Raw genomic sequence first — 23512 nt, forward strand, 5'->3', positions numbered from 1 at the left:
ACAAGCTGACCTACTTCTTCCCTCACATCTGTTTGCATAACACACGCAGAAAAGAACTCGGTTCTCCTGCCAGCAAGTCCTGGCCTTTCCTCAGGGCCCAGAGGCTTGGCTGACTACCTAGAAAGCTCTGATGGTTGAAATGACTGCCTGGGGGCTGCTGGCCTGTCCAGCCCTGAATTCTCGCTCACTCCCCTGGAGGGGCTTCAAGAATGGAGCACCAGTCCCCTCATGCTTTGCATTTGTCCTGCTAACTGGAGATCATTTATACATTGCATTTGTAAGATACAACCCTTCATGGTGTTTCTACACCCAGATTCCCTTGGTGATTTGATTTCATCACTGAAATGGCACATGCGTCAGCCATGTAGCTTTTGTTGTGCTTCAGGTGGTACTCAAAAACTGGGGAGGTGCCAAGGAATATTGTGACAAGGACAAGTGACGTTTTAAATGGGTCTGAAGGTGCTTTTAGTTCGTCAACAAAATTGTAGACTAAATATACTTTAAGAAGAAGAAAATTCGGCCAAACCTTTTCACATTCAACTTGTGTGAGACCTCACATTTGCCCGGTTTGTCGTTTCCTTTTTTCTGTGCCTGTTCGAGTTGGGGCCCGTTTGGGAGGAGGGTTCGCCGGCTCTGCATCCTGGCTTTCTTCGCTGCAGTGGGCAAGCCAAGCAGACCCCCGAGAAAGTGGAGAGATGTCTTCACCAGACTCATAAACATCTCCCTCTGGTTCCCTCCAGGTGGGGAGGGGCACATGTCCGAGAGCCCCCCAGGTCTGCGAGGGAGACCTGCCCTTTACTCTGGGGTGCACAGGAAGCCGTTCTCCTTCGAGAGCTGCCCCGAGAAGCCTCTGGAAGATAACTCGGAGCCCCTCGTCCCCTCTCCGTCATCCAGCAGCCTGGATACCTGGGGAGCTGGCCGGAAGTTGGCCAAAACCTTCAGCAAAGGAGATGGTGGGAGCCTGATTAAGCCCCCGAAGAAGATGGGGACATTCTTCTCCTGCCCAGAAGAAAAGACACAGAAGGTCTCCCGCTCACTGACCGAGGGGGAGATAAAGAAGGCTTTGGGGTCTCTGAGCCATGGGGTAAGTGCCTGCAGTGCCTGACCCCACCCCACCCTGCACCCCCGACAAGCGCAGACTAGGGTGCTCCTGTGGTGTGTGGTATGGCCAGAGCCTTCCTCTACCCGTGCCACCCCACCCCCTCCCAGAGGCGCCCAGCGTGGACTGCTGCCCAGAAAGGGGCCCCCCAGGGGCTGGGCCTCACCGCTCCCGTGAGGGCATAGAGCCTGTATGCGGCACCCTCTGGGCTCAGGCCAGGACTCACCCCGAGTACCCGACATGGCAGGCCAGTGTTCTGCCACTGTTAGGTTTTAATGGAAACATGGCCATTGTGTGACCTGACCCAGGACGCCCCGCCTCGCTCCGCATATGAAAGGGGGAAAATTAGGGCCCTTTTCTCTTACTCAAGGCTTTTAGACGTTCTTATCCTATTAAACAAAAGAGCCAGCATTTGGAAATATGCTCACACCTCAGGATCTTGTGCTTGTAGCAAGGATTGGAGCACGTGTTTCAGATATGAAAATGCTTCTCTGTTTTGTTACTACGAGTTTAGAGATCTGGGCTTTATTCTTATTAGTCCTTTCCCCAAAACGCCCCCCAGCTTGAAGCTGGTACAGTGGCTGTCAGAGGCGGGGGGCCGCTGTACCTCCCACCCTGCTGCCTTGCCCAAGCCCTGGTTCTGGGCATAGAGGCTGTAGGTTGGCGCCATCCTTCAAACACCCTCTACTCTGAAAGAGCAGTTGCTTCCAAAATCACTCCCACATGTTATTTTCCATCTTTTCACATGCAACACTTTTAATACTGTCACTATAGTAACAGTAAAAACTTTTCTTCTCCTTCTTTCTCTGTCATGGTACATTCTTTTGTTTGGGTTTTGTTTTTGTTATAAAATGATAGAATTCTCTTTATCGCCCATCCAGCCTCTTGTCTGCTCTGCCCACGTCATTTTCTCTATTCTTTGGACATGTCCATGAAAAAGAACCCTGCTTCTCCAGCCCTTGTCGGTTTAAATCACTCAACACTGAGAATTTTCCCAAATCGAGTACCTTAAGTTTCTCAATGTGTCCCTCATGGTATTTATTCATAATACATATAGATTCATGATATAATATTGGTGAATTATCAGTATGATCTATAAATAATAGGTTGCAGATATTACCAGTTATAAACTTCTCCCTAAAAGTTCTGTTTCTAAGATTTGTGCTAACATAGGAGGTCAAGGGTTGACTCTGCTGGCGTCATGTTGACAAGAGCAAGCTTGTTTACAAGCACCAATTTTTTTTTTCTTTTGGTCCTATAACAGTAGCACTTTGAAATCTCTGTCTCAAATATCAACCCAGAGGCTGAGCACGGGTAGCTTCAGTGTACGTAAGGTGGTGCTGGGCAGCTTAGCATTTGCTGAAATAGGTGTTCAATGCTCAATTTTATTTATGCATACTTTTCTTACAAGTACTGTTGTACAATTATGAAGGCAACATTTAATTTTCCAGTTATCCTCAGAAGATAATGTAACACAGTGTTTTAATGAGAGAAAAAAAGGTGTTTTTTTGGGGAGGGGGGGTAAGATCATTTTCTTTGCTCTACTTATTTCTAAAGTTGTTTTCTATTCTCCCTGTTATATATTTCCTTCATTTTACCAAAAACTTTTCTTTAATCTTCAGCGTTGACCTTTTTGTCTTCTAAAAATGCCATATTTGCTTCATGAAACCTCAGGGAAATGATAGTGCCTCATACTTACTCACTGTAAGTGGTCACCTGTCTTGTTTTTATTTGGTCATTAAATTTTCGTTTGGAGAAGCAGGCATGCATGGCATTTTGAAAATTTGTCCATTTTTAAATCTAAACCCCCAAACCTGCTTTCAGTTGCATGACCATTGCATCGACCAGCTTCCCTCTCCACAAGCATTCGTCTAAAATGTTTCTGAAACTGTATAGAAGATGTGAGGGCTACAAAGCCTCATTTAGGGCTCATTCACTTATATCACAAAATCCAAAGTTGGTTTATTTTTCTCTTAGTGTTTGCCCTACATCCGATTTTCTTGGTTCAAGAAGTGCTTCTTCAAGAACTGTGTGGTATTACAGAAAAGTCTGGAGCTTAGTTAAAGAACTACTTATTGTCATACTGTGTCAATCCTCCATTGATTTATGAAAGAAAAGAAAAAAGAATTTGTTCCAGATATCTTAGCATATCTTAAGATGAGGTCTTATTATTTAAGAAAATCAGTCCATTCTTAGCTTTAAACTTTTTATTTTTTGAAAAATGCATATAGTAGGCATTGAGAAACTTGAAGGCAGTTTTAATTTATTGCAGACATAGTTCCCACGTAATCCTTTGTCACTTGTTTCATATGCATTAGAAATAACTGCTGGCTGCCTCTAAGAGCTGGGGCGTGCCATGCCTTGCAGTCCAGAGCCAGGAAATCACTGTGATCAAATCATTGCCTTGGGGAAAATGAGAAACTGAGTTTGGACTTCTAAGCTGGGAAGGGAAAGTTCATATTAAACATTAGCCTTGGAAGTGTACAATGTTGCTTGCCGAGTTAGGTTATTCAGTGGAAGTTTTGCATATGGAGGTCTTTCTCTTTTTGCACAGTAGCCATAGGTCCAGCTCAGTTGTCTATAAAGGAAATGAGATTTTCCGTTGATAATACTGTAGAATTAGTCATGACCCATTGCAAAACACATCCACAGCATGTCGCTCCGATCAGCTACAGCGAGTGTGGTGGAGGAGAACGTTCTGTGGTGCCCTTGGTGCTGCTCCTCCCAAGAGGCCTTCTCCTCCCCTTTGGCACACCTGCATCTTCAGCCCATCCTGGAATGCTCTGGTTTACAGTGGAAGTTCCCAGAGCTGAATTCAGCCCTGCGTTTCCTGTTTCTGATGCTTGCTAAGCCTCAGCTTCAGACCACACTGGCCAATTAGTCTCTGTCAGGGTGTCTGCCCTCTGAAGTCTTCAGCCAGATAGATCAGTGTCCCCCGTGGGGAAATCAGAGCTCAGAGAGTTTAAATACCTCACCCAGGGTCACACAGCAAGTAGTGGCAGATCAGGTTTTGGATCTACATCATGAGTCCAGAGTTCCCTTCAATCAGCAAAGTCTGGAAATATATCAAAATAAGATACTTACAGAGAGTGTATTTATTTTAAATGAAGAACATTTCTAGAGTCCATTGTGGCTTTCTGTTCATGCCTGCCATTTAAGAGCTATTAACTACATTTCTTTGAGATATGTGTATCTGCTGTTCAGGTCATACTACCTGTTGAACCAGCTGTACCAAAAATACTGTGCTTTCGGTTTCTCTTACTTTCTTAGAAGTTTGCATATTTTGTGGGTTGTTGTTTGCTTTTTTTGTATTCAGTTGTGATTTCAAACCAAGTCCAAGTTCTGGAAATACAGAATGACTGATAGATAAGAAGTTTCAGAAAATATGAGACCAGCTAAAAGGGCAGTGAAATTCTCCTTCTTTATAAAGCATCCATATTTTCCTACCGAAATTAAAGAGTGTGGTTGAAGACAGTCATTGAACCAACCTTTTTCTTTATGGGGGAATGTAGTATGTTCACTTTATACCCTATGAGAAAAAGGGTCATAATCAATTAGGTTGGGCAATTGGCTGGGAAGGCTGTCAGCGTTTTGGCTAGGGCAGGGAAGCAGCGCATGAGGAACCCTCCTGGCCTGTTGCACTGCCATAAATATAACCTTTTTTCCTCTTCTCAGTGATTTAAACTAAATGAAGTGGTTAGAAAAGCTGCTGTCTGTGGCCTCCCTTAGAGTCATTGAGCTTCTGTCCTTGTTTCTAAGAACAGTAAGCTCGTGGGTCCTTATAAGACATACCCTGTCAGCATCTGGTATGGAGCATGTCAGGGGAGCCACAAGGCTGGGAATCTCACAGGTGTCAGTGCACGCAGGCCTTGCAGTTGTGGACACCCATGGTTTTGAGCCAGTTGGATTTTGCATGTCAGGGAGACCGTGGGCCTCTGTGGAAGAGCAAAATGGACAGTCTCCTGGTAACATGAATGGTGCACTTCGGCCTCCCCATCCTTGTCTCCACCTCTCCTGCTGTGCACGTCTTTGTGGGGAAGTACAGGTCGATGTGACACTGCTCTCTGGCTGACTTGAGCCTAACTGGCTCTTCCCATCCACCTCTTCTTCCCACAGAGAACCTGCAGCTTTGGAGGATTTGACTTGACCAACCGTTCCCTCCACGTCGGCAGTAGTAATTCTGCCCAGGTGGTAAGTAGAGGTCTGGAGAAAGCAAGCCCTGTGCATTTGAGTGATGTGGTGGGCGCAAGTCTCAGCTTGGTGCCCCAGAGAACAGGTGCTCCAAAACCCTTCCTCCGTGTAGGCACTCGCAGTCGTATTTGAAAGGATCCCCATCCCACCGGTCTTCAGGTGCTTCCAGGCCCCACAGGGGGTATGTGACAGTTCCCCTACCCCATCCTCTCTTCCAAGGCAGCTGCGTCCCCACATGCCTCTGTGATTTTCCTCAGGTAGCGAATCTAGGTACATTTGGTCTGTGCAGAAAACACCACCTGCAGAGTCTGGCGGGCTGGAGCCTATGGCTTGGTTCTGAGGTTTGGGCCACCCAAGGCCACTCTGCCCCTGGAGTCCCCTGTGCGGGGACTGCTGCTTGCATACCCCAGCTGGAGACCCCACTCCCCACATGCCCAGGTTGCTTCCTAAAAGTCACCCCTTCAGACTCCAAGCGTTTAGGCGAGATTTCTCTGCAGTTTGGTTTTCCCTTACGCATTTTGTCTTGAAACTTTGAAATTTATATTTCATACTTTATATTTGTTAGCATCATGTGCCATATATGAAGTGTTTGAGAATTTCCTGGAAAAAAAAAACTTTCACTTGGATGACAGGTTTTATTGTTTGTAAAAAGTAATTTTATATACTGAAGATTTAAGGTGAAAGAGTATGATTTTTCCCCTTTCTTAGGAGAAGTCTCTTTATACACAAAATAGAATGATCTCTGGCCACATGGTGTTGGGTTTTGCTGACTGCCTTTCACCATTTTGTTCATATCACTTTCTTGGAATGATTCTATGGTATTTTCCCCTCCCCCTGATTCGACATTAGTTCATGTAAACCAGGCCCCTTGGCATTTTAAAATGGAAAATGTGTGATCGGGGAAAATGAACTAAGACTGAATAAAATTAAAGGTGCCTCTCACTCCATTTTAACAAATAAATTTTAAAAACCCTAGTAGATTTTAACTTTTATCCAATAGATAAGTAATACAGCACTGAGTTAACCTAGGAAAAACCTTGAGATCTTAGGGATGCCAGTGTTTTTCTGAGACATAAAACATTGACCTGCTTCTGAACTTCGTACTCTCTGTTTAAAGGTTCTTAGAATACTTTGTTTTACAGGGTAAAGAAGGAGATTTTTTTAACAAGGAAATAATCAAATCACCCACTGCCTCCCGCATCTCCCTTGGAAAAAAGGTGAAATCAGTGAAAGACACAATGAAGAGGAGAATGTCCAAAAAGTACAGCAGCCCCACCCCTGAGCAGGTATGCAGTTGCCTGGGCCCCTGCTTGGAGCCCTGAGGTGTTCTGTGGGTGAGACACGCCCTGGCCCTGACCAGACTTCAGAACCTCGTGTTGTTTGTGCAACAGATATCCACGCAGAACACTTGTTGAACACATACAGTCCTCAGTGGGCTGCGAACCACAGGCCCTGGCTGCCCACAGGTGGGGAAAGAAATTGCCATTTTTTTAGTGCAATGTGCGTTATAATTTGATTACCAATGAAGGATTTTGTTTCCTAAATATCCCTTCCTACAAAATGACACCGAATCAAATCTGAAAAAAGGCATTTGAGTTCACTTAGCCAACTGTGGCATCAGTAAGTTCTTGAAGTAAATAGCCAGGCCAAGAGTTGCCCAAGAGGTCAACTCAAAAGTGCTTCCTGGCCACAGCACTTCCATGGGCATTGGGTGGGTCACAAATGCCCTCCCTGTGGTGCTGTGGTTTTTTCTTTAGTTCTGTCCATTTCATTGTTATAAGCATAACCAGCTACTGTCATGGGAATTTTGATGTTAGCCTTTCGAAACCCTCCTTCTTCACTTTTGACACGCCCTCTGAGGTTTCCCTGAGCCCTGGACTCTGTCAGCCCCTGCACTTTGCCCCTATCACCCTCTGGTGGCCACAGCCAGCCAGGTATGCGCCCACCCAGCTCAGCAGGCAGAGCCCCCAGCCCAGGGCCCTAAGCTAAACCCTGCCTCCCAGTAGCCTCCGATGCCCTTCCTGGCCCTCTCTGCAGCTCTTGCTGGTGGCTGAGCATTCCAGTGCAGTGTCACTACAGAAGCGCTGCACCTGACCTGAAGCGTTGTGTTTAGTTTGCATTACGAGGGCTTTGCTGCTTTAACGATCACAATCGTGCAATTTTATTTTGAGCAGCATTTTTTCTATAATTTTACCAGCAAATTGTAATTTTGTCATCTTAGCTGTATTTTTTTTTAAGCAATCGTGTCACAGAAGAAAACATACGTAGGAATAATTTGTCATTATAATGCCCTAGGGAGGAAAAACAATTATTTTTGTATGCCCTTTTTAACTTTTTAGTAAACATGCCAACCATGATGGTATGCATTTCCATCTGGCCTGCTCACTGTTCAATTAGTAGCACACCTGTTCTTAAAGGTAATCAGTAAATATATGCTGAATAAATTGATTTTAAAAGCATCTGAGGATGCTGCCTTTCAAAATATGTTTGCTATTTCAGAAATATTTAAAAAGACTTAACTTGGGAAAGTTGCCTAATTTCCGCTTCAGTAAGGTGGGATGAGAGTTACTCAGGAATTCACTCTCCGTGGTCTCGGTGACTTCCTGCCAGTGGCAGCACTAGTCGCTTTGAGGGTTTGCTCTCTGCAGGTGTAAGGCACAGGCTTGGCTTTTTCCTTGAGCGTGCGTAGATGGCACGGTGCTCCTGTCAGGGCAGGCTGCCGTCAGCGGCACTCGTGTGCAGGTGGTTGTGTTGAAGCGCAAACCACAGAGTGACATACGGAATCCTATGACCAGCTGAAAAACAGTGTTGCCATATTTCTGGGTCCTAAGTTGGTATTTCTTTTAGCTAATTTCAATAATTTATGTAAATAAAACCATAAGGCTCTAGCTTTTTTTTTTTTTAAACGAGTAATATGCTGGATTTTAGTATAAATGTTTCTCTCCTGCATAGTCTAGTTACTCTGGTGGTAATTCCCACACTGCCCAGTAGTGGGCTGTGCTAGATCCACATTTGAGCCCAGCCCTGTTGAGTATGCTGAGTCTCTGAGCTTTTACTAAGAGGTAGGTACATTTTTTTAAGGAACATATAGTTTAGCTTGAGAAATAATTTTGAGTGCTTTATGCAAAAGTTACGTGGGCTACAACTTTAAAATTAAGATTGGGTGTAGGTTGAAAAAGAGGTGAATATTAGATGTGGAATCAAATGTGGAAATGTGGATCAATGTGATTGATTTAGTTGAGGACTGAATTGCTGAGTACTGTAGAGGGCACCTGTCCACTGCTGACACTCCATTTCATGGACACCCATTTCAGGACTCCAGCCTCAATGGAATGCCTGGCTCCCCTCCCTCGTCCCAGCCTGATGTTGCCCACATGGACAAGCCCAAGCTCAAGGCCGGGGGCTCTGTGGAGAGCCTGCGGAGCTCCCTGAGTGGGCAGAGCTCAATGAGTAAGTTTATTCTGTCAAGTGGACAGTGGCGTCAGGGTCAGACTTGAATGAGCATCGGCTCAGCTGAGCCAGAAAGGAGCTCAGGTCCCCATCCTTAGAGGAGTACACCTGGAGGGAATGGCGCAAGGACAGGCACAGGGCTTGGGTCAGGAAAGATAGGAGACATGTTGGAAGGAGGGTCTGGAAAGGGGAGAGAAGGAACTGAAAGAGGCATGGAGGGGCCGGGCCAAGGGGAGACACGCAGGCCAAGGTGGCTGAGTGCCACTCATACAGATGTGTCCAGCCACTCTGCCAGTGTCAGCCGCATGGTTTGGGGAAGTGGCTGAGGGAGAGTTCCCCCTTGAGTGCTGGGTCATTTGCTCATGCCTCAAATGGGAAGGGCAGGGTCTCCATATCTGCCTCCGCAGGCCTGAGGACGCGTGCTGTGAGTGCCACACTCAGTGAGAACCAAGCGGAGAACTCGCTCCCCAGGGCCCCAGCCCATGCTCTAGCACTGACGCTGACCTCCCCTTGGGGCCTCTGCTTTCTCCCCGTGCTACCTTTGTGACCCTTCCAAGTTGCTCGTGGGAGCTTGTGTTTACGCGGTTCTGCCCACTTCTCCTTGCAGGTGGTCAGACTGTGAGCACCACTGATTCCTCCACCAGCAACAGGGAAAGTGTCAAGTCAGAGGATGGCGACGACGAGGAGCCCCCCTACCGGGGCCCCTTCTGCGGGCGTGCCCGGGTGCACACGGACTTCACGCCCAGCCCCTACGACACAGACTCACTCAAGCTCAAGGTGGGTCTTCCAGCCTCAGATGGCCACACTGAGTGCTGCTGCGTGCTGGGCGCTGCCCATGGGCACTGTCTGGGTCTCCTCTGCAGGGCCAGGTCACTCGTGCCGATCCCTCACAGCCCTGTCCTCCAACCTGGCCTTCCCCCTGAAGTCCCCGTGCCCCACCTTCTCTGCAGGACTGGTGACATTTATGTGACTCAGGTTGTGTCACAAGGTGCACACTAAGAAGGGCTCTTAGAGGTTGCCAGTGGTATTTGACAGCCCCACCCCCGGTGGCCTAAGAGCCTGCACAGGCCCAGCACCTCCAAGACCCAGGTGACGCCCATGTGGGCACCTCAGAAAAGTGATGTGGAGCCCCACCCTTCCTGTGTGTACGTCTGATTGGTTGTGCTTGAATGTGCACCTGATGCAGAGGCTTTTCTCCCCTGCCCAGAAAGGCGACGTCATCGATATCATCAGCAAGCCGCCCATGGGCACGTGGATGGGCCTGCTGAGCAACAAGGTCGGCACCTTCAAGTTCATCTACGTGGACGAGCTTGGCCAGGAGGACGAGCGGCCCAGGCGCCCCACCCGCAGGAGGGGAAAGGGCAGGCCGCCCCAGCCCAAGTCGGTGGAGGATCTGCTCGAGCGGATCAACTTGAGAGTCAGTCCCATCCTGCCTTGCCACCTGCGCACTTCCCTACCCGAAATGCACCCAGCGTTTTTGAGAAATGCTTATGGTGCTATCCCTGGTCTCTGCTGCGGGTCACAAATGTGGGGTCACAGCTTACTGGTGGCCTAAAGGCCAGCTTCAGGACCTACAAGTGTCTGGTCACTCCAGGCAGGACTGTGAGTGCCCTCCCCACTCCAGGCAGGACTGTGAGTGCCCCCTCCTCCACTCCAGGCAGGACTGTGAGTGCCCTCCCCACTCCAGGCAGGACTGTGAGTGCCCTCCCTCCACTCCAGGCAGGACTGTGAGTGCCCTCCCCCACTCCAGGCAGGACTGTGAGTGCCCTCCCCACTCCAGGCAGGACTGTGAGCAACCTCCCTACTCCAGGCAGGACTGTGAGTGCTCCTCCTCCACTCCAGGCAAGACTGTGAGTGCCCTCCTCACCCCAGGCAGGACTATGAGTGCCCTCCCTACTCCAGGCAGGACTGTGAATGCCCTCCTCACCCCAGGCAGGACTGTGAGTGCCCTCCCTACTCCAGGCAAGACTATGAAACCCCCCCCCAACTTCAGGCAGGACTGTGAACCCCCCCCCCCAATTCCAGAAAGGACTGTGAGCACTCCCCCACTGCAGGCACGATTGTGAGCAGCCCCCCACCCACTGCTAGGTAGGACCTAGCATTTGCCTTCAAGGGCCATGAGCTTGCTCCCAACAGTTAGTGAAGAGGGTCTCTGGTTGCAGATCCTGATTAGTCCTTGCTGTTGGGAATTCACAGGCTTTCTAAATTGAATTTCAGTAGTTCTGTAGTCCTTGTGGTGTGTTACATTAAAGTAATAGCTGGTACCGAGGGCACAGTTACTTTGCAAGCCAGTAGTGCCAATCACAGCATAACCCACCTGCCTGTGAGGCCTCAGAGTGGGAGAGTGGGCCACACTACAGGAGATGCTTTCACATTTGTAGAGCTGTGGAACTGGGGTCAAGGCTGGCTGTCGGTCTGTGTCAGTCTGTCCACCTGCTCACCATCTTATTTCCCTCCCAGGAGCATGTGCCCACATTCCTGCTGAATGGCTATGAGGATGTGGACACGTTCAAGCTCCTGGAGGAGGAGGACCTGGATGAGCTGAATATCCGGGACCCAGAGCACAGGACTATCCTCTTGACGGCGGTGGAGCTGCTGCAGGAATATGACAGTAAGTCCCAGCAAGACGCCGCAGAGCCCAGGAGAAGTAGCGCACAGACTCCTTGGCTTGGGAGACAAGAGAACTGCTGCTGATGCCTCTGCTGGCAGGTTTCTAGGAGAGGGGGAGGCTCCATCTTAGGGACCCTGAGGCCAGTTGCATCTGGTGAAGTGAGCCTATGCAGAATGCTTCTGTGATTGCATATGCGTGGCAGAGAGTTGGGGTGATGGCTCTGCTCTGGTGAAGCCGCCATGTCCTTGGCCTGCCCTGCCTTGCTGGGCCATGCTCGGTGTTTGTGTGCACTGGGCAGGGGTCTCTGTCCATCCCATGCCCAGCCCTCCATGCACCTAGCTGGAGAGTCTCCCTAGTGGCCCATGTCCTCTATATCCTTGCAAGGGTGCCTGTGAATATGAAGAAGGGTGTCAGCTCCATGCGCCCCACCTCTCTTTCTCCCCATGTGGGGGGCAGCTTACTTTGGAAAACTGACTTGTGGTTTGAAAGAACTTGGTAACTGGGTCCCTGCTTATAGGAGCTGTTCAGCTCTTGTTGGGAGACGCTGACTCCAGTGTTTAGTCTTTTTATTGAACTCTGGTTTTGGGGTGAGTCGTGGGACTCCCCACCCTTCCCCCACCCGTGCCGCCATGGTAACTTCAGGTGTCCTGCTGTGTGGCTGAGGCTGGGGTTCCCAAAGCTCTCACTCAACAGCAGGGGAGCTTTTTCCGTTTTATTCCTGGTGCTCAGCACTTCAGAGGCTCTTTTGGCCACAGCAGTACACTGACCTGTCCTTCCCATGGACAGAGGACACGGTTCCTCCTCTGGGGTTGTAACTGATTGCTCGAAGCTGTCATTTCCCTAGGTAACAGGCTAGGCTGATACTGAGGCCACCCCAAGTCCACAGAACCTTACAGAAAAGGAGGACAGCATTCTCACATGTTCCCCTTTCTCTTGCCATTTGAATAATATCAATTCATAATTTGGGTTCAAATGTAAGGATTCTTTTGACTGGAGAAAGGTATCAAATTTCTGCGTTATTGATTTCATTGTTCTTTGTGGAGATGTCGGGAAGAAATCAGAGAAAGCAAAACCAATTAGAGCCATTCATCGCACAACTGGCTGTTTTGTGTGGAAAAGGTTTCCTTGCTTCAGGTTGTATGTGACCAAACACTTCCCCAGAGCCTAGCGCTGTGTGCTCCCTTTGTGACCCCAGAACCCTTTTTGTGGCGCAGGCAGTGGTGCACAGTAAAGGCCATGGGACTCCCATGGCATTTCCCTGTGAAAAGCCTCTTGGGATGAGGACATCCACCCCCTGGACAGCCTCCAAGCCTCAGAACCCAAGGGAGAGGCTTCCTGGGCCCTCACTCTCTTACCCTTTGTACTCAGGGACCCAAGATAAAAGGAGACGTTTGCCTGATGCAAAAGAAAGGAAACACTCTGAAACATTCCCCACAGCCAGTCTAAAGATTTGCTGCTGGATCTGCCTCTTGTCATCCTTTCCCTTGCAGAGAGAATGTAGAATGTGTCTTCCTGCAAAAAAACATTGATGTTTCATTTGACACTTTTGCGTTAGTTCCCAAATTTGGAAATCTAGTAAAATAAGTAACTTGAAACACAACACTTACAAATGTCGGAAAAACATAATGTCCTAATCTGGCCTTATGAAAGGGGCATCTGTAAACTCTGCTTCTCGTTGATGACACAGATGCACCTGTGGCACTCCTCCTGGGGCTGACACCTCCTGTCCAATAAATCTTTCCCTTTTTTCTCAGTACTTGAGATACATCCACCTATCATACAGTCCATCCAGAGTGTGCAGTCAGTGGTTCACAGTATCATCACATGGTTGTGCTTTCCTCACCACACTCAATTTTAGACCATTTTTATTTCTCAAGGGAAAAGAAAAACAGTCACATCCCATTTCCTATATCTGACCCCCACCCCATTATTGACCCTTAGCATTGGTGGGGTACATTTGTTACTGTTGGTGAAAGAAAACTAGAGCATTACTGTTAGGTGTAGTCCATGGTTTGCAGGAGGTGCCTTTTATAACTCCTTGTAATAATGACACATTTGTTGTAGTTCATGAAAGAAAATTTTTCTATTCGTACTGTTAATCACAGTCAGTGTCCATGAAAGATTCACTGTGCTTTTCAGCCCCCTGCTTTATCCTCTAGCCTTACTTCTAGTGATGTCTCTACTCTAAATCTTTACTTTCAGCCACAATCACCCACATAATTCAGTGTTGTTAATTACACCCACCACATTGTTCTACCGTCACCTCTATCCAAAACCTGACAGTTAAATTCAACCTACTTAAAAATCTACACACATTAAGTATCTGCCCCCCATTCTCTACCCACGTTCTGTTTCCCAGTAAATTATATTCTAGATTTTAAGTCTATGAGTTCACCTATTATATATATATATATATATACACCACATTTTGTTTATCCATTCATCTGTTGTCGATGGGCACTTGGGTTGTTTCCATCTTTTGGCGATTGTAAATAATGCCTCTATGAGCATCGGTGTGCAAATGTCAGTTCATGTCCTGCTTTCAGTTCTTCTGAGTATATCCTAGTGTGCACCAAGATTGCCAGATCATATGGCAGTTCTGTATTTAGCTTTCTGAGGAACTGCCAAACTCCCTCTGAAGCAGCTGCAACATTTTACGTTCTCACCAGAAGTGAGTGTTCCTGTTTCTCTGCATCTTCTCCAACAGTTTTCTGTTTTGTTTTGTTTAACAATGGCCATTCTAGTAGTTTTGAAATGATACCTCATTGTGGTTGTGATTTGCATTTCCCTGATGGTGATATTGAGTGTTTTTTCATGTTCTTTTTAGCTATTTGTATTTCTTCTTTGGAAAAATGTCTATTCAAGTCTTTTGCCCATTTTTTAATTGGATTGTTTGACATTTTGTTGTTGAGTTGTAGGATTTCTTTCTATATATTCTAGATACTAAACCCTTATTGGATATGTGGTTTCTAAATATTCTCTCCCATTGAAAGGCTGCTTTTTCACGTTTTTGATAATGTCCTTTGATGTGCAAAGTATTCAGTTTTGAAGAAGTCCCATTTTTCTGTTTTTTCTTGTTGTTTGTGCTTTTGATATCAAGTCTGAGAAACCTCCATCTACCACAAGATCTTTAAGATGCTTTTTTTTTTTCCCTAGGGGTTTTATGGTCCTGGCTTTTATATTTAGATCTTTGATCCATTTTGCATTGCTTTCTGTATAAGATGTGAGATAGGGATTATCATTCATTTTTTTGGTTATGGATATCTAGTTTTCCCAGAGGTTGTTGTTATAGTTGAGTAGATTCTGCTGTCTTGTTGAAAAGCATTTGGCTGTAAACGTGTTGATCCCTTTCTGAACTCTCAGTTTGGTTTCATTGATCAATATGTCTGTTTTAATACCAGTATCATGCTATTGGAGCACTGTAACTTTTTGTACTGTGGTTTCAAGTCAGGCAGTATGAGTCCCAACTCTGTACTTCTTTTTCAAGATGTTTTTGGCCATTCAGGACCTTACCCTTTCAGATAAATTTGATAATTGGCTTTTCCATTAATTCAAAGTAAACCATTGGAATTTTCATTGGGAATTTGATGAATGTGTAAATCATTTTGGATAGAATTTACATTGTACTCTCCCAATCTGTGAAACAGGAATGTCCTTCTATTTATTTAGGCCTGGTTTTTTTTATTTCTTTTAGCAACGTTCTGCAATTTTCCGAGCCCAGTTCCTTTACATCCATGGTTAAATTTATTCCTAGATAATTAATTCTTTTAGTTGCTATTATAAATGGAATTTTTTTCCTTGATTTCCTTCTGCCAGTGCTCATAACTAGTGTATAGAGACACTGCCAGTCTTTACATGTTGATCTTGTAGCTGCCACTTGGCTGAACTTATTTATTAGCTCTGGTAGCTTTGTCAGTGATTTTTTTGGGACTTTCTAGATATAGGATCATATCATCTGCAAATAGTGAAAGTTTTACTTCTTCATTTCCTATTTGAATGCCTTTTGTTTCTTTTACCTAATTGCTGTACCTGGGACTTCTAGCAGAATGTTCTGTAGGAGCAATGACAGTGACAGCATCCTTATGTTTCCCATCTTAGGGGAAAGCACATCATCTCTCACCATTGACTAGAATGTTAGCTGTGGATTTTCATATATGCACTCTGTCATGTTGAGAAAAATTCCTTCTATTCTTGTCATTTAAACTATTTTTATTAAGTAAGGATGCTGGATTTTGTCAAATGGTTTTCTGAATCAATCGATATGATCATGTGTGTTTTGATTTGTTAATGTGGTGTATTACAGTGGTTCGTTTTCTTGTGTAGAGCCAGACTTGCATATCAGAAATAAAACCCATTTGATACAGGTGTATGATTCTTTAATGTGCTATTGGATTTGATTTGGAAGTATTTTGTTGAGAGTTTTTGCATGTATATTCATTAGAGAGATTGGTCTGTAATTTTCTTTTCTTGTTGTATCTTTATCAGGCTTGGATATTAGTGTGATATTGGCTTCATTTTGTGAATTAGTGCTTCCTTCTCTTCAATTTTTGGAAGAGTTTGAGCAGAATTGGTATTAGTTTTTCCTGGAATAATTGGTAGAATTCACCTGTGAAACCATCTGGTCCTGAGCTGTTCTTTCTTGGGAGGTCTTCAATGACTGATTGAATCTCTCTGCTTCTGATTGGCTTGATGAGGTCATCTCTTTCTTCTATAAACAACACAGATTATTCGTGTGTTTCTGGCAATTTGTATATTTAGTCTAAGTTGTCAGATTTGTTGGCATACAGTTTTCATAGTATCCTCTTATTATCTTTCTTACATCTGTGGGGTATAGTAATGTCCCCCTCTTGTTTATTATTTTATTTATTTGCCACGTCTCTTTTTTTTAAGTCTGTCAGTCTAGCTAAGGGTTTCCCAATTCTATTATTTTTCAAGATCCTACTTTTGGTTTGTTGAGTCTAACTGTTTTCTTGTCTTCAATTTCATTTATTTCTACTCTAATCTTTGTTATGTCTTTCCTTCTGCTTGCTTTGGGATTAGTTTGCTGCTTTTTTTTTCTAGTCCCTCCAGGTGTGTAGTTAGTTCTTTGATGTTAGCTCTTTTATCCCTTTTAGTTGTATGGGGCTATAAAGTTCCCTCTCAGCACTTCTTTAGCTGCATCCTGAACGTTTTTTGTGTTTTTTTTGCCTGGGCAGGCAGCAGGAATTGAACCTGGGTCTCTGACATGACATGCCTGCCCCGCATTCCCTAAGTTTTGATAGGTTTCATTTGTCTTAAGATATTTACTAAGTTCTCGTTCTTTGACCCATGGATTGTTTTTCTATTCTTCATCTGTCATTAATTTCCAGCTTCATTCCATTATTATCACAGAAAATGCTTTGTATAATCTCAGTCTTTTTAAATTTATTAAATTTATTGAGACTTCTTTTGTGGCTGACATGTGTTCCATCCTGGAGCATGGACCCTGCTGCTCAAGGAGCATGGTACCCTGCCCTTCCAGAGTGCAGTGCTCTATACACGTCCAGGAGCGGCTGTGGGGTTGAGGTGCTCAGTACAGCTTCTCTTTTGCAACTTCTCTGTCGTTGGGATCAACAGTGCACAGGCCTCCAGGCCACAGGACCCACAGGGTCAGCTCCACCAGCCAGCAGTTGCATCAGAACTGTATTGCATCCCCTTCTTTTCCCAGGGATGAGGGTGCTCCCTGCCCCTCCCAGTCCTCTGCAGCTGTGGCCGAGCTTAGCCCCTCATCACACTTTCTCCTGTATGTTGCAGTGTCCTTCCCTCATCTCCTGAGCCCCAGGACCACTGTTTTGGACATGTTTTACCTGTCCCTTATGTGTTTTTGATGGAAGAGTGGGTTTTGCCTCGCCTTATCCCACCATCTTCTAGAAGTTCTGCCTTGAAGACAGAGGTACCCTCTGTTTGGAAAACTTCAAAGACACTGACTCCCCAACTCTACACTCCTCTCCAAATTAATTTCCACGTGGTACTTTATTTGGGGAAACAAAAACCGTTCCATACTTCATTAATTCATTTTTATCTTCTTTGCTTTAAAGCTATATGTTCTGTTCAAAAAGTCCAGGCCTTTAAAAGGCATCAGGACTTGGCTGACTGGGAAGCCTGCTCCCTGCCTCCTGATGACGTGTGCGGTCTGTTCTCCTTCTCCAGGTAACAGCGACCAGTCGGGATCCCAGGAGAAGCTGCTCATGGACAGCCAGGGCCTGAACCGATGCTCACCACGAGACTCGGGGTGCTACGAAGGCAGCGAGCCCCCGGACAGTGGTAATGCCCCTTTGCTCATGACTTTCTCCCCAGCATGGGCCTTTGCAGCCAGGGATGCTGCAGTGATTAAGTACCAAGTATGAATTGGGCATACTGTGTAAATATGCAATTACTGATTGTTGCAGAACCCTGCAGTGCATTTCTATCAGTGAGGACACTAACCCTCAGAAAGGATAAGATCCCCGAGGCCTTGACCTTTTCTACCCACCCAGTAGCCGCTGGCTCCTAGAAGGCAGCATTTTATGCCTTACATTTCTCTAACACGATGTGCGTTCTCAACTCTGTGCTCCAGCACCAGTGCGGACCAGCTCATTGAATCTGGGCTCAGTTGGACTTGAAGCAAGAAGGAATTTACTTTGTATTTGTCACAATTACATTCAAAAACCACAATTTAGATTACAATATGCTGATCTATTTTTAAACAAAGAGCGAAGCAACGCATATCATAGGTTTCTTTGCCAATTTGTTTGCTTATTTATTTTGAGGAGCAAGTGTCCAGAGTTTGTGTGTCATCTGTGTGGCTCTCATTTCAGCAGAAGGGTTTGAAGGGAATAATTCACAGCCGGGTTGTAAAGGTCTTCCTCCCTTAGCAGCAGCAGCCCCCTCCCCACTCTTCTGATAAACAGTGAGCTGAGCAGCAGCAGCCTTCCACAGCCAGCCTCTGCATGAAGCAGGCTCACTTGTTAGCCTGGCAGGTGCAGCTGCAGGGTGATTTCTTTGATGAAAAGGCAAATTCTGGCAGCAGTATATCAAAGATTACAGTATGAAAATATCTAAAGATATATTGAAATAAAGTGGAAAGACCAATTTTATCCAAATATTAATTGCTTCCTTTGGGGAGTAGCTTGCTTTCTGCATAAATAAAGGTATATGATTAAATCTTAAAATAGTTTTTTTGCTTAAAATCTCAAAAATTCAGACCAGCTCAATGCAGTAGAACTACCGAGATGTACTGTGGTGTTTCTTTCCTTCTCCTGTGAGCTGTGGGCTCAGAATGTGGAGCCTCCCGTGCTGGGCCAGGCCCAGCCAGGCTCAGCTGCTGGCGAGTCTTGGGAAGTGAGGGTTTGCCCCCATTGGAGCTCCAGGCCCACTGCAGGTGATAAACTCCGTTTTCATTCTGTTGGATCTGTTCACAGGACCAGCTTTTGGTTTTATTGATTCTATTTTTTAAATTCTTTATTTCATTTATTTCTCCTCTAACATTGTTATTTCTTCCCTTCTGATCACTTTGAGTTGAACTTGCTCCTCTTTTTCTAAATCCTGTAGTTGTGAGTTTAGGTCTCTGGCTTGATTTCTTTCTTTTTTAACTGGGGTTTATTGGGCTTTTTTTCTTTTCTTTGTATACTGTATCGCGGGGTCACATTGCATTATTTTCCATATGAGTATCCCGTTATTGCCGCACTATTTGTTGAATTTTTTTGTTTGGCTTTTTGTTTGTTTTACTTGTTTGTTTGTTTTTTTGGAGAAGTACATGGACCAGGGATTGAACCTGAACTCCTGCATGGCAGGCGAGAGTTCTACTGCTGAACTACTCTTGCACCCCCTCATTAGGCTTCTTGAGTGTGCATATTCGTGTCTTCTGCTAAGGTTGGAAAGTTTTATAACATTATTTTTTTAAATATTCCTTCTGCCCCTTTGTCTTTCTTCTCCTGCTGGGACTCACATTATGCATTTATCGGTACTCTGGATGGTGTCCCACAGGTGTCCTAGCCTCTGTTTTCTTTTTGTGTTCTTTTTTCTTTCTGCTCCTCAGCCTAAATCATTTTAGTTGTCGTGTCTTTGAGTTCGCTGATTCTTGTAACTATAATCTGCTTTTGAAACCCTCTAGGGAATTTTTCATTTCATTTATTGTGGTCTTTAAATCTATTATTTCTGTTTGAGTTCTTTTTAAAGTTTCTCTCTCTATATTGAGATTCTCACATTGTTCATTCATTGTTTATCTCATATTCTTTAGTTTTTTCTCTGTTCTCCTTCATTTTGTTGAGCAAATAGAGGATCTCTTTTAAGGTCTGGAATGTCAAAAGATTGGTCCTTTTTGATGGTTTCTTAATTTTTATCTTGTTGCTTTAGATGGGCCATTATTTCATATTTCTTTGTCTTGTAATCTTTTCATGCAAACTGTATATTTTAATATATTTAAGTGTTAACTCTAGAATTTAGTCCCTATATTGTATTTTCCTTATGAGTGTATCCAGCTAGTGATATACAAAGATTTCATGAGGGTCTGGAGCTAATAAAAACAAACAAGCAAAAAACATCTTTCACCGTCTTTGCCAGTTGGCTCTGCTTCTGCTGGTCTGCGAGTGACCACGCACTGCCTCTGCTTCTTGTCCTGTACCTGTGCCTGCTCGTGGCCTCAGGAGTTCCCCTTGTACAGAAAGGTGAACGCCCCCCGCTCCATGTGAAATAGGTGTTATCCCCTCCGCGTACCTTAAAGCAGGTCATTATTTGTCCCAGGCTGTTCTGACTTAGACTGCTTTAACTGTTTGCAAGCAGCCTTTCTGCCTACAGGGCACATTCTGGGAGGCTGAGCCTGAGATTTTCTGGTTCGTTCTTTCAGACTGCCACCCAGGAGACTGACATACAGGCAGCTTAGACTTATTTCCCTGTGGAATGAACTGGAAACTGTGATGGGCATAGGCTGGCTCCACGCAGCACTGGGGAAGGAGTGGGAGAGGAGCCAGCAAGGGCTCCAAACTCTGCCTACCATTTCTTACTGCGTTTCCTTGATTCAGCACCTGCTCGTTAAGGCTGTCCTTTAACTTTTTCAACAGTTTGAGGGTGGTTCTGCCAGTTTTCACTGGTTGTTCAAAGACCTATGGAGGAACAGCACCTCGGAGTGTATCCCAGCACCCCAGCTCGATGAATTCCATCTTGAGTGAGTGGTTTTCTTACCATTTGTCCGCCATAGATGTGGATTCAAAAGGCACTTAGGTTTTAGGATCAGCCACACATCTCACTTTGAAAAGCAGCAAAATTATGCAGCAAGGTTTGAAATCATCAGAAACCCACAGTGCCAACTAAAAGCACTTTAAAAGTAAGATGTTTGCAGGATAGATTTTACCCTTTTTTGTACTTTTCCTCTTTTCTGCTTTGCGGCTTCTCAAAGCTTTATTTTTTCAAGTATTAAACTAAGCTCCATGACTGTGTTGTAGCGCTTCTTAGGAAGGTATTTTTTTTTAATGTAGCAGTTCCTACAATTGTGCCTGAAGGAGCCAGTGTTTCTTGCATAGCCCATAACTGTTGCTTCAGAGCCCACTGCCTCAAACCCTAGTTTGCCTGTGAACCACCCTTACCTGTGGCCGTGGAGTCTGGGTGCTTGGGTGCCATGAAGGTCGGGGTCATAGCCAAGAGGTTGGGGTCACAGCCACCTTCCCCTCAGCTTTGATCCATTTCATAAATGAAGCTTCTGAATTACATTGAAAATTAAATGCCAAGAGTGAAATTTTCTCTAGAAGAGTGATTCTGTTCTGTTGTCAGCTCAGTGATAACTCCTTTTTACCGCTTCATCACTATAGCCTATTGTCAGACTTGCTTCCTGCGTGCTGGGTCAGTAAATTTCCCTGCAGCTATAAAACCTAAATTGTGTACCTCTTGTGTCCTTTTTCACTCAGTGAAACCCACATTTGGGTCTTGAGAACTACTGAACCATGAGGCCAGCATTCCGTCAGGCACCTGGGTAGCAGTATCATCAGTGCCTGAGCTCAGAGGCTAAGCAGCTGCAGCTAGTGTGAGCCAGAGTGATGGAAGAGGGCACCCCTTCCGGGTCTCAGGTGGACTAATGGGCACCGTAGAGCTCTGTGGTTTCCACAGTGACCAACCCGATGAGAAACAATTGTAAAGGCTCACACCGCCCCAAGACCCAGGTCTCTCCCCAACATGGGAAGACCTGGGTGGAAAGTGCTGGCATTGCAGTTCCCTCTGGTGGCCCACGTATTCAGGTATTTCCTGAACCCCTACTAAATCAAATTGTTTTAAACTGCACATTGCAATCCATTGGCGGGTTGTGGAATCAGCTTAGTGGTTCCTGAGCAGCAGTTTTGTAAATAGAATAGTAAATATCAGAGTGTATTCCAAGCTCTAAGGCTAAGTGCTGTTGCTTGCTTGTGTTTGCATTGTGTATATGTCTCGGTCTGTCTGTCTCTGTGCCTGTGTATACTCGGCAATGAGTGTAAAATGTATTTCTTACACTGATTCATGGTTAAAAATAAAAGGAAAAAGAAAGGAAAAGCTAGGGCGCCTTTGTGGCACGCAAGCTGGGACTTGGGGCTCCAGCCTCAAGGTGATGTGTGCCCATGTGCCCAACACAGCGCTCATAGCCCTGAGGTGAGGTCTCTGTCCCTGGCACCTAGGGTGCCTCGTCCCACTGCTGAATGGCGCGAGCCCTGCCATTCCCAGTGCCTCAACAGGCTGGAACTTGTGAAATGGAAACTGGGTCCAGATGGGCTGCAGAACCCTCAGCTCACAGCACATCCTCAGTTCCAGGCAGTTAGGTGGACCGTGAGGGCTTCCCTTCTGTCAGCCACCCTTTCCTGTTGATATGGGTCTTAAAGGTAACACTGGCAGGACTTTCAGTGCCCCAACGAGTCTGGGAGCAGCTGGCATGAACGAAGTTCAAGAAGCTGGAGGCTGTAGTTTTCACCTCCATTCAGGGCTCTTTCCGAGATAAGCTGACTGTGAAGATGGAGTGTATATTGGAGTGAGGAGGAAGGAAAACCATATTTCTCAAGCTTGTGCTATAGGGGTTTTAAGAATTTTCTGTTCATACTGATTTTTTACCTTGTGGTTTAATGTGAAAATGGTCCTGTAGAGGTATCTCCCTTTCCCATTATCTGATGATTTTTCTGTTCATGAAAGTGGGGCCGTGTTATCCGGCAGTAACACTGGGCTAGGGATGGCCACCAATGCAAAAACCACACCTGGTCGAGCCCAGCGTGGCCTCTGAGTTGGTGTGGGATGGTTGGGGCATGCTGTGGGCAGGGTAGGTGGGCCGTGGGAGCGAGGGCGGGGGGGCATGGGGGGGAGCCTGAGCTCAGGCCCTCCCTGTACCATACATAAAGGGGCAGATGCCAAAGTCATCAGACCTTGTGTGGTGATTTGGGTCTTATTTAGAAGCAAGGAATCACTAATTAAAAAGATCATTGAGGAAGCCACTAATTATTTTTTTTAATTTATTTTGTGTGATCAAAACAACATACAAACATGAACATTTTTACCATACAAACATTCTATGTATGGTATGCGATCAGTGGCTCACAATATCATCACATAGTAATATATTCATCACCGTGATCATTTTTTAGAACATTTGCATCACTCCAGAAAAAGAAATAAAAAGAAAAAAAGAATCACACGTATCATACCCCTTACCCCTCCCTCTCATTGACCATTAGTATTTCTCTCTACTTAATAGATTCTAACCTTTGTTCCCCTATTTTTTTCCTGTACCACTTACTTCGTTTTGTTGTTCACTAGTATTTCAGTCTACTCAGTTTATTTTAACATTTGTTCCCCTTATTATTTATTTATTTTTAATCCATATGTTTTACTCATCTGTCAATATCGTGGAATAAAGGAGCATCAGACACAAGGTTTTCACAATCACAGTCACATTGAGAAAGCTGTATCATTATATATCCATGTTCAAGAAACATGGCTACTGGAACAGAGCTCTACAGTTTCCGGCACTTCCCTCCAGCCTCTCTAATACACCTTAAACTAAAAAGGGATATCTATAAAATGCGTAAGAATAACCTCCAGGGTAACCTCTTGACTCTGTTTGAAATCTCTCAGCCACTGACACTCAATTTTGTCTCATTTCTCTCTTCCCCCTTTTGTTCAAGAAGATTCTCTCAATCCCTTGATGCTGAGTCTAAGCT

General features: G+C 45.3%; 1 protein-coding gene across 8 annotated transcripts in view; it reads left to right on the top strand.

Annotated features, from left to right (window-relative positions):
• SASH1 (SAM and SH3 domain containing 1) overlaps positions 1–23512 on the top strand; it is a 151130-nt gene that overhangs the window by 120487 nt on the left and 7131 nt on the right. For all 8 annotated transcript variants that reach the window (XM_077143425.1, XM_077143429.1, XM_077143426.1 and 5 more), the window contains 8 exons: positions 741–1084; positions 5216–5290; positions 6433–6576; positions 8605–8740; positions 9348–9517; positions 9948–10157; positions 11201–11351; positions 17520–17633. In XM_077143425.1, the coding sequence (XP_076999540.1) occupies positions 741–1084; positions 5216–5290; positions 6433–6576; positions 8605–8740; positions 9348–9517; positions 9948–10157; positions 11201–11351; positions 17520–17633 (1344 nt within the window). The remainder of the gene's footprint in view (positions 1–740; positions 1085–5215; positions 5291–6432; positions 6577–8604; positions 8741–9347; positions 9518–9947; positions 10158–11200; positions 11352–17519; positions 17634–23512) is intronic.

Source organism: Tamandua tetradactyla, chromosome 25, assembly GCF_023851605.1.
Source record: "Tamandua tetradactyla isolate mTamTet1 chromosome 25, mTamTet1.pri, whole genome shotgun sequence".
Classification (NCBI taxonomy): Eukaryota; Metazoa; Chordata; class Mammalia; order Pilosa; family Myrmecophagidae; genus Tamandua; species Tamandua tetradactyla.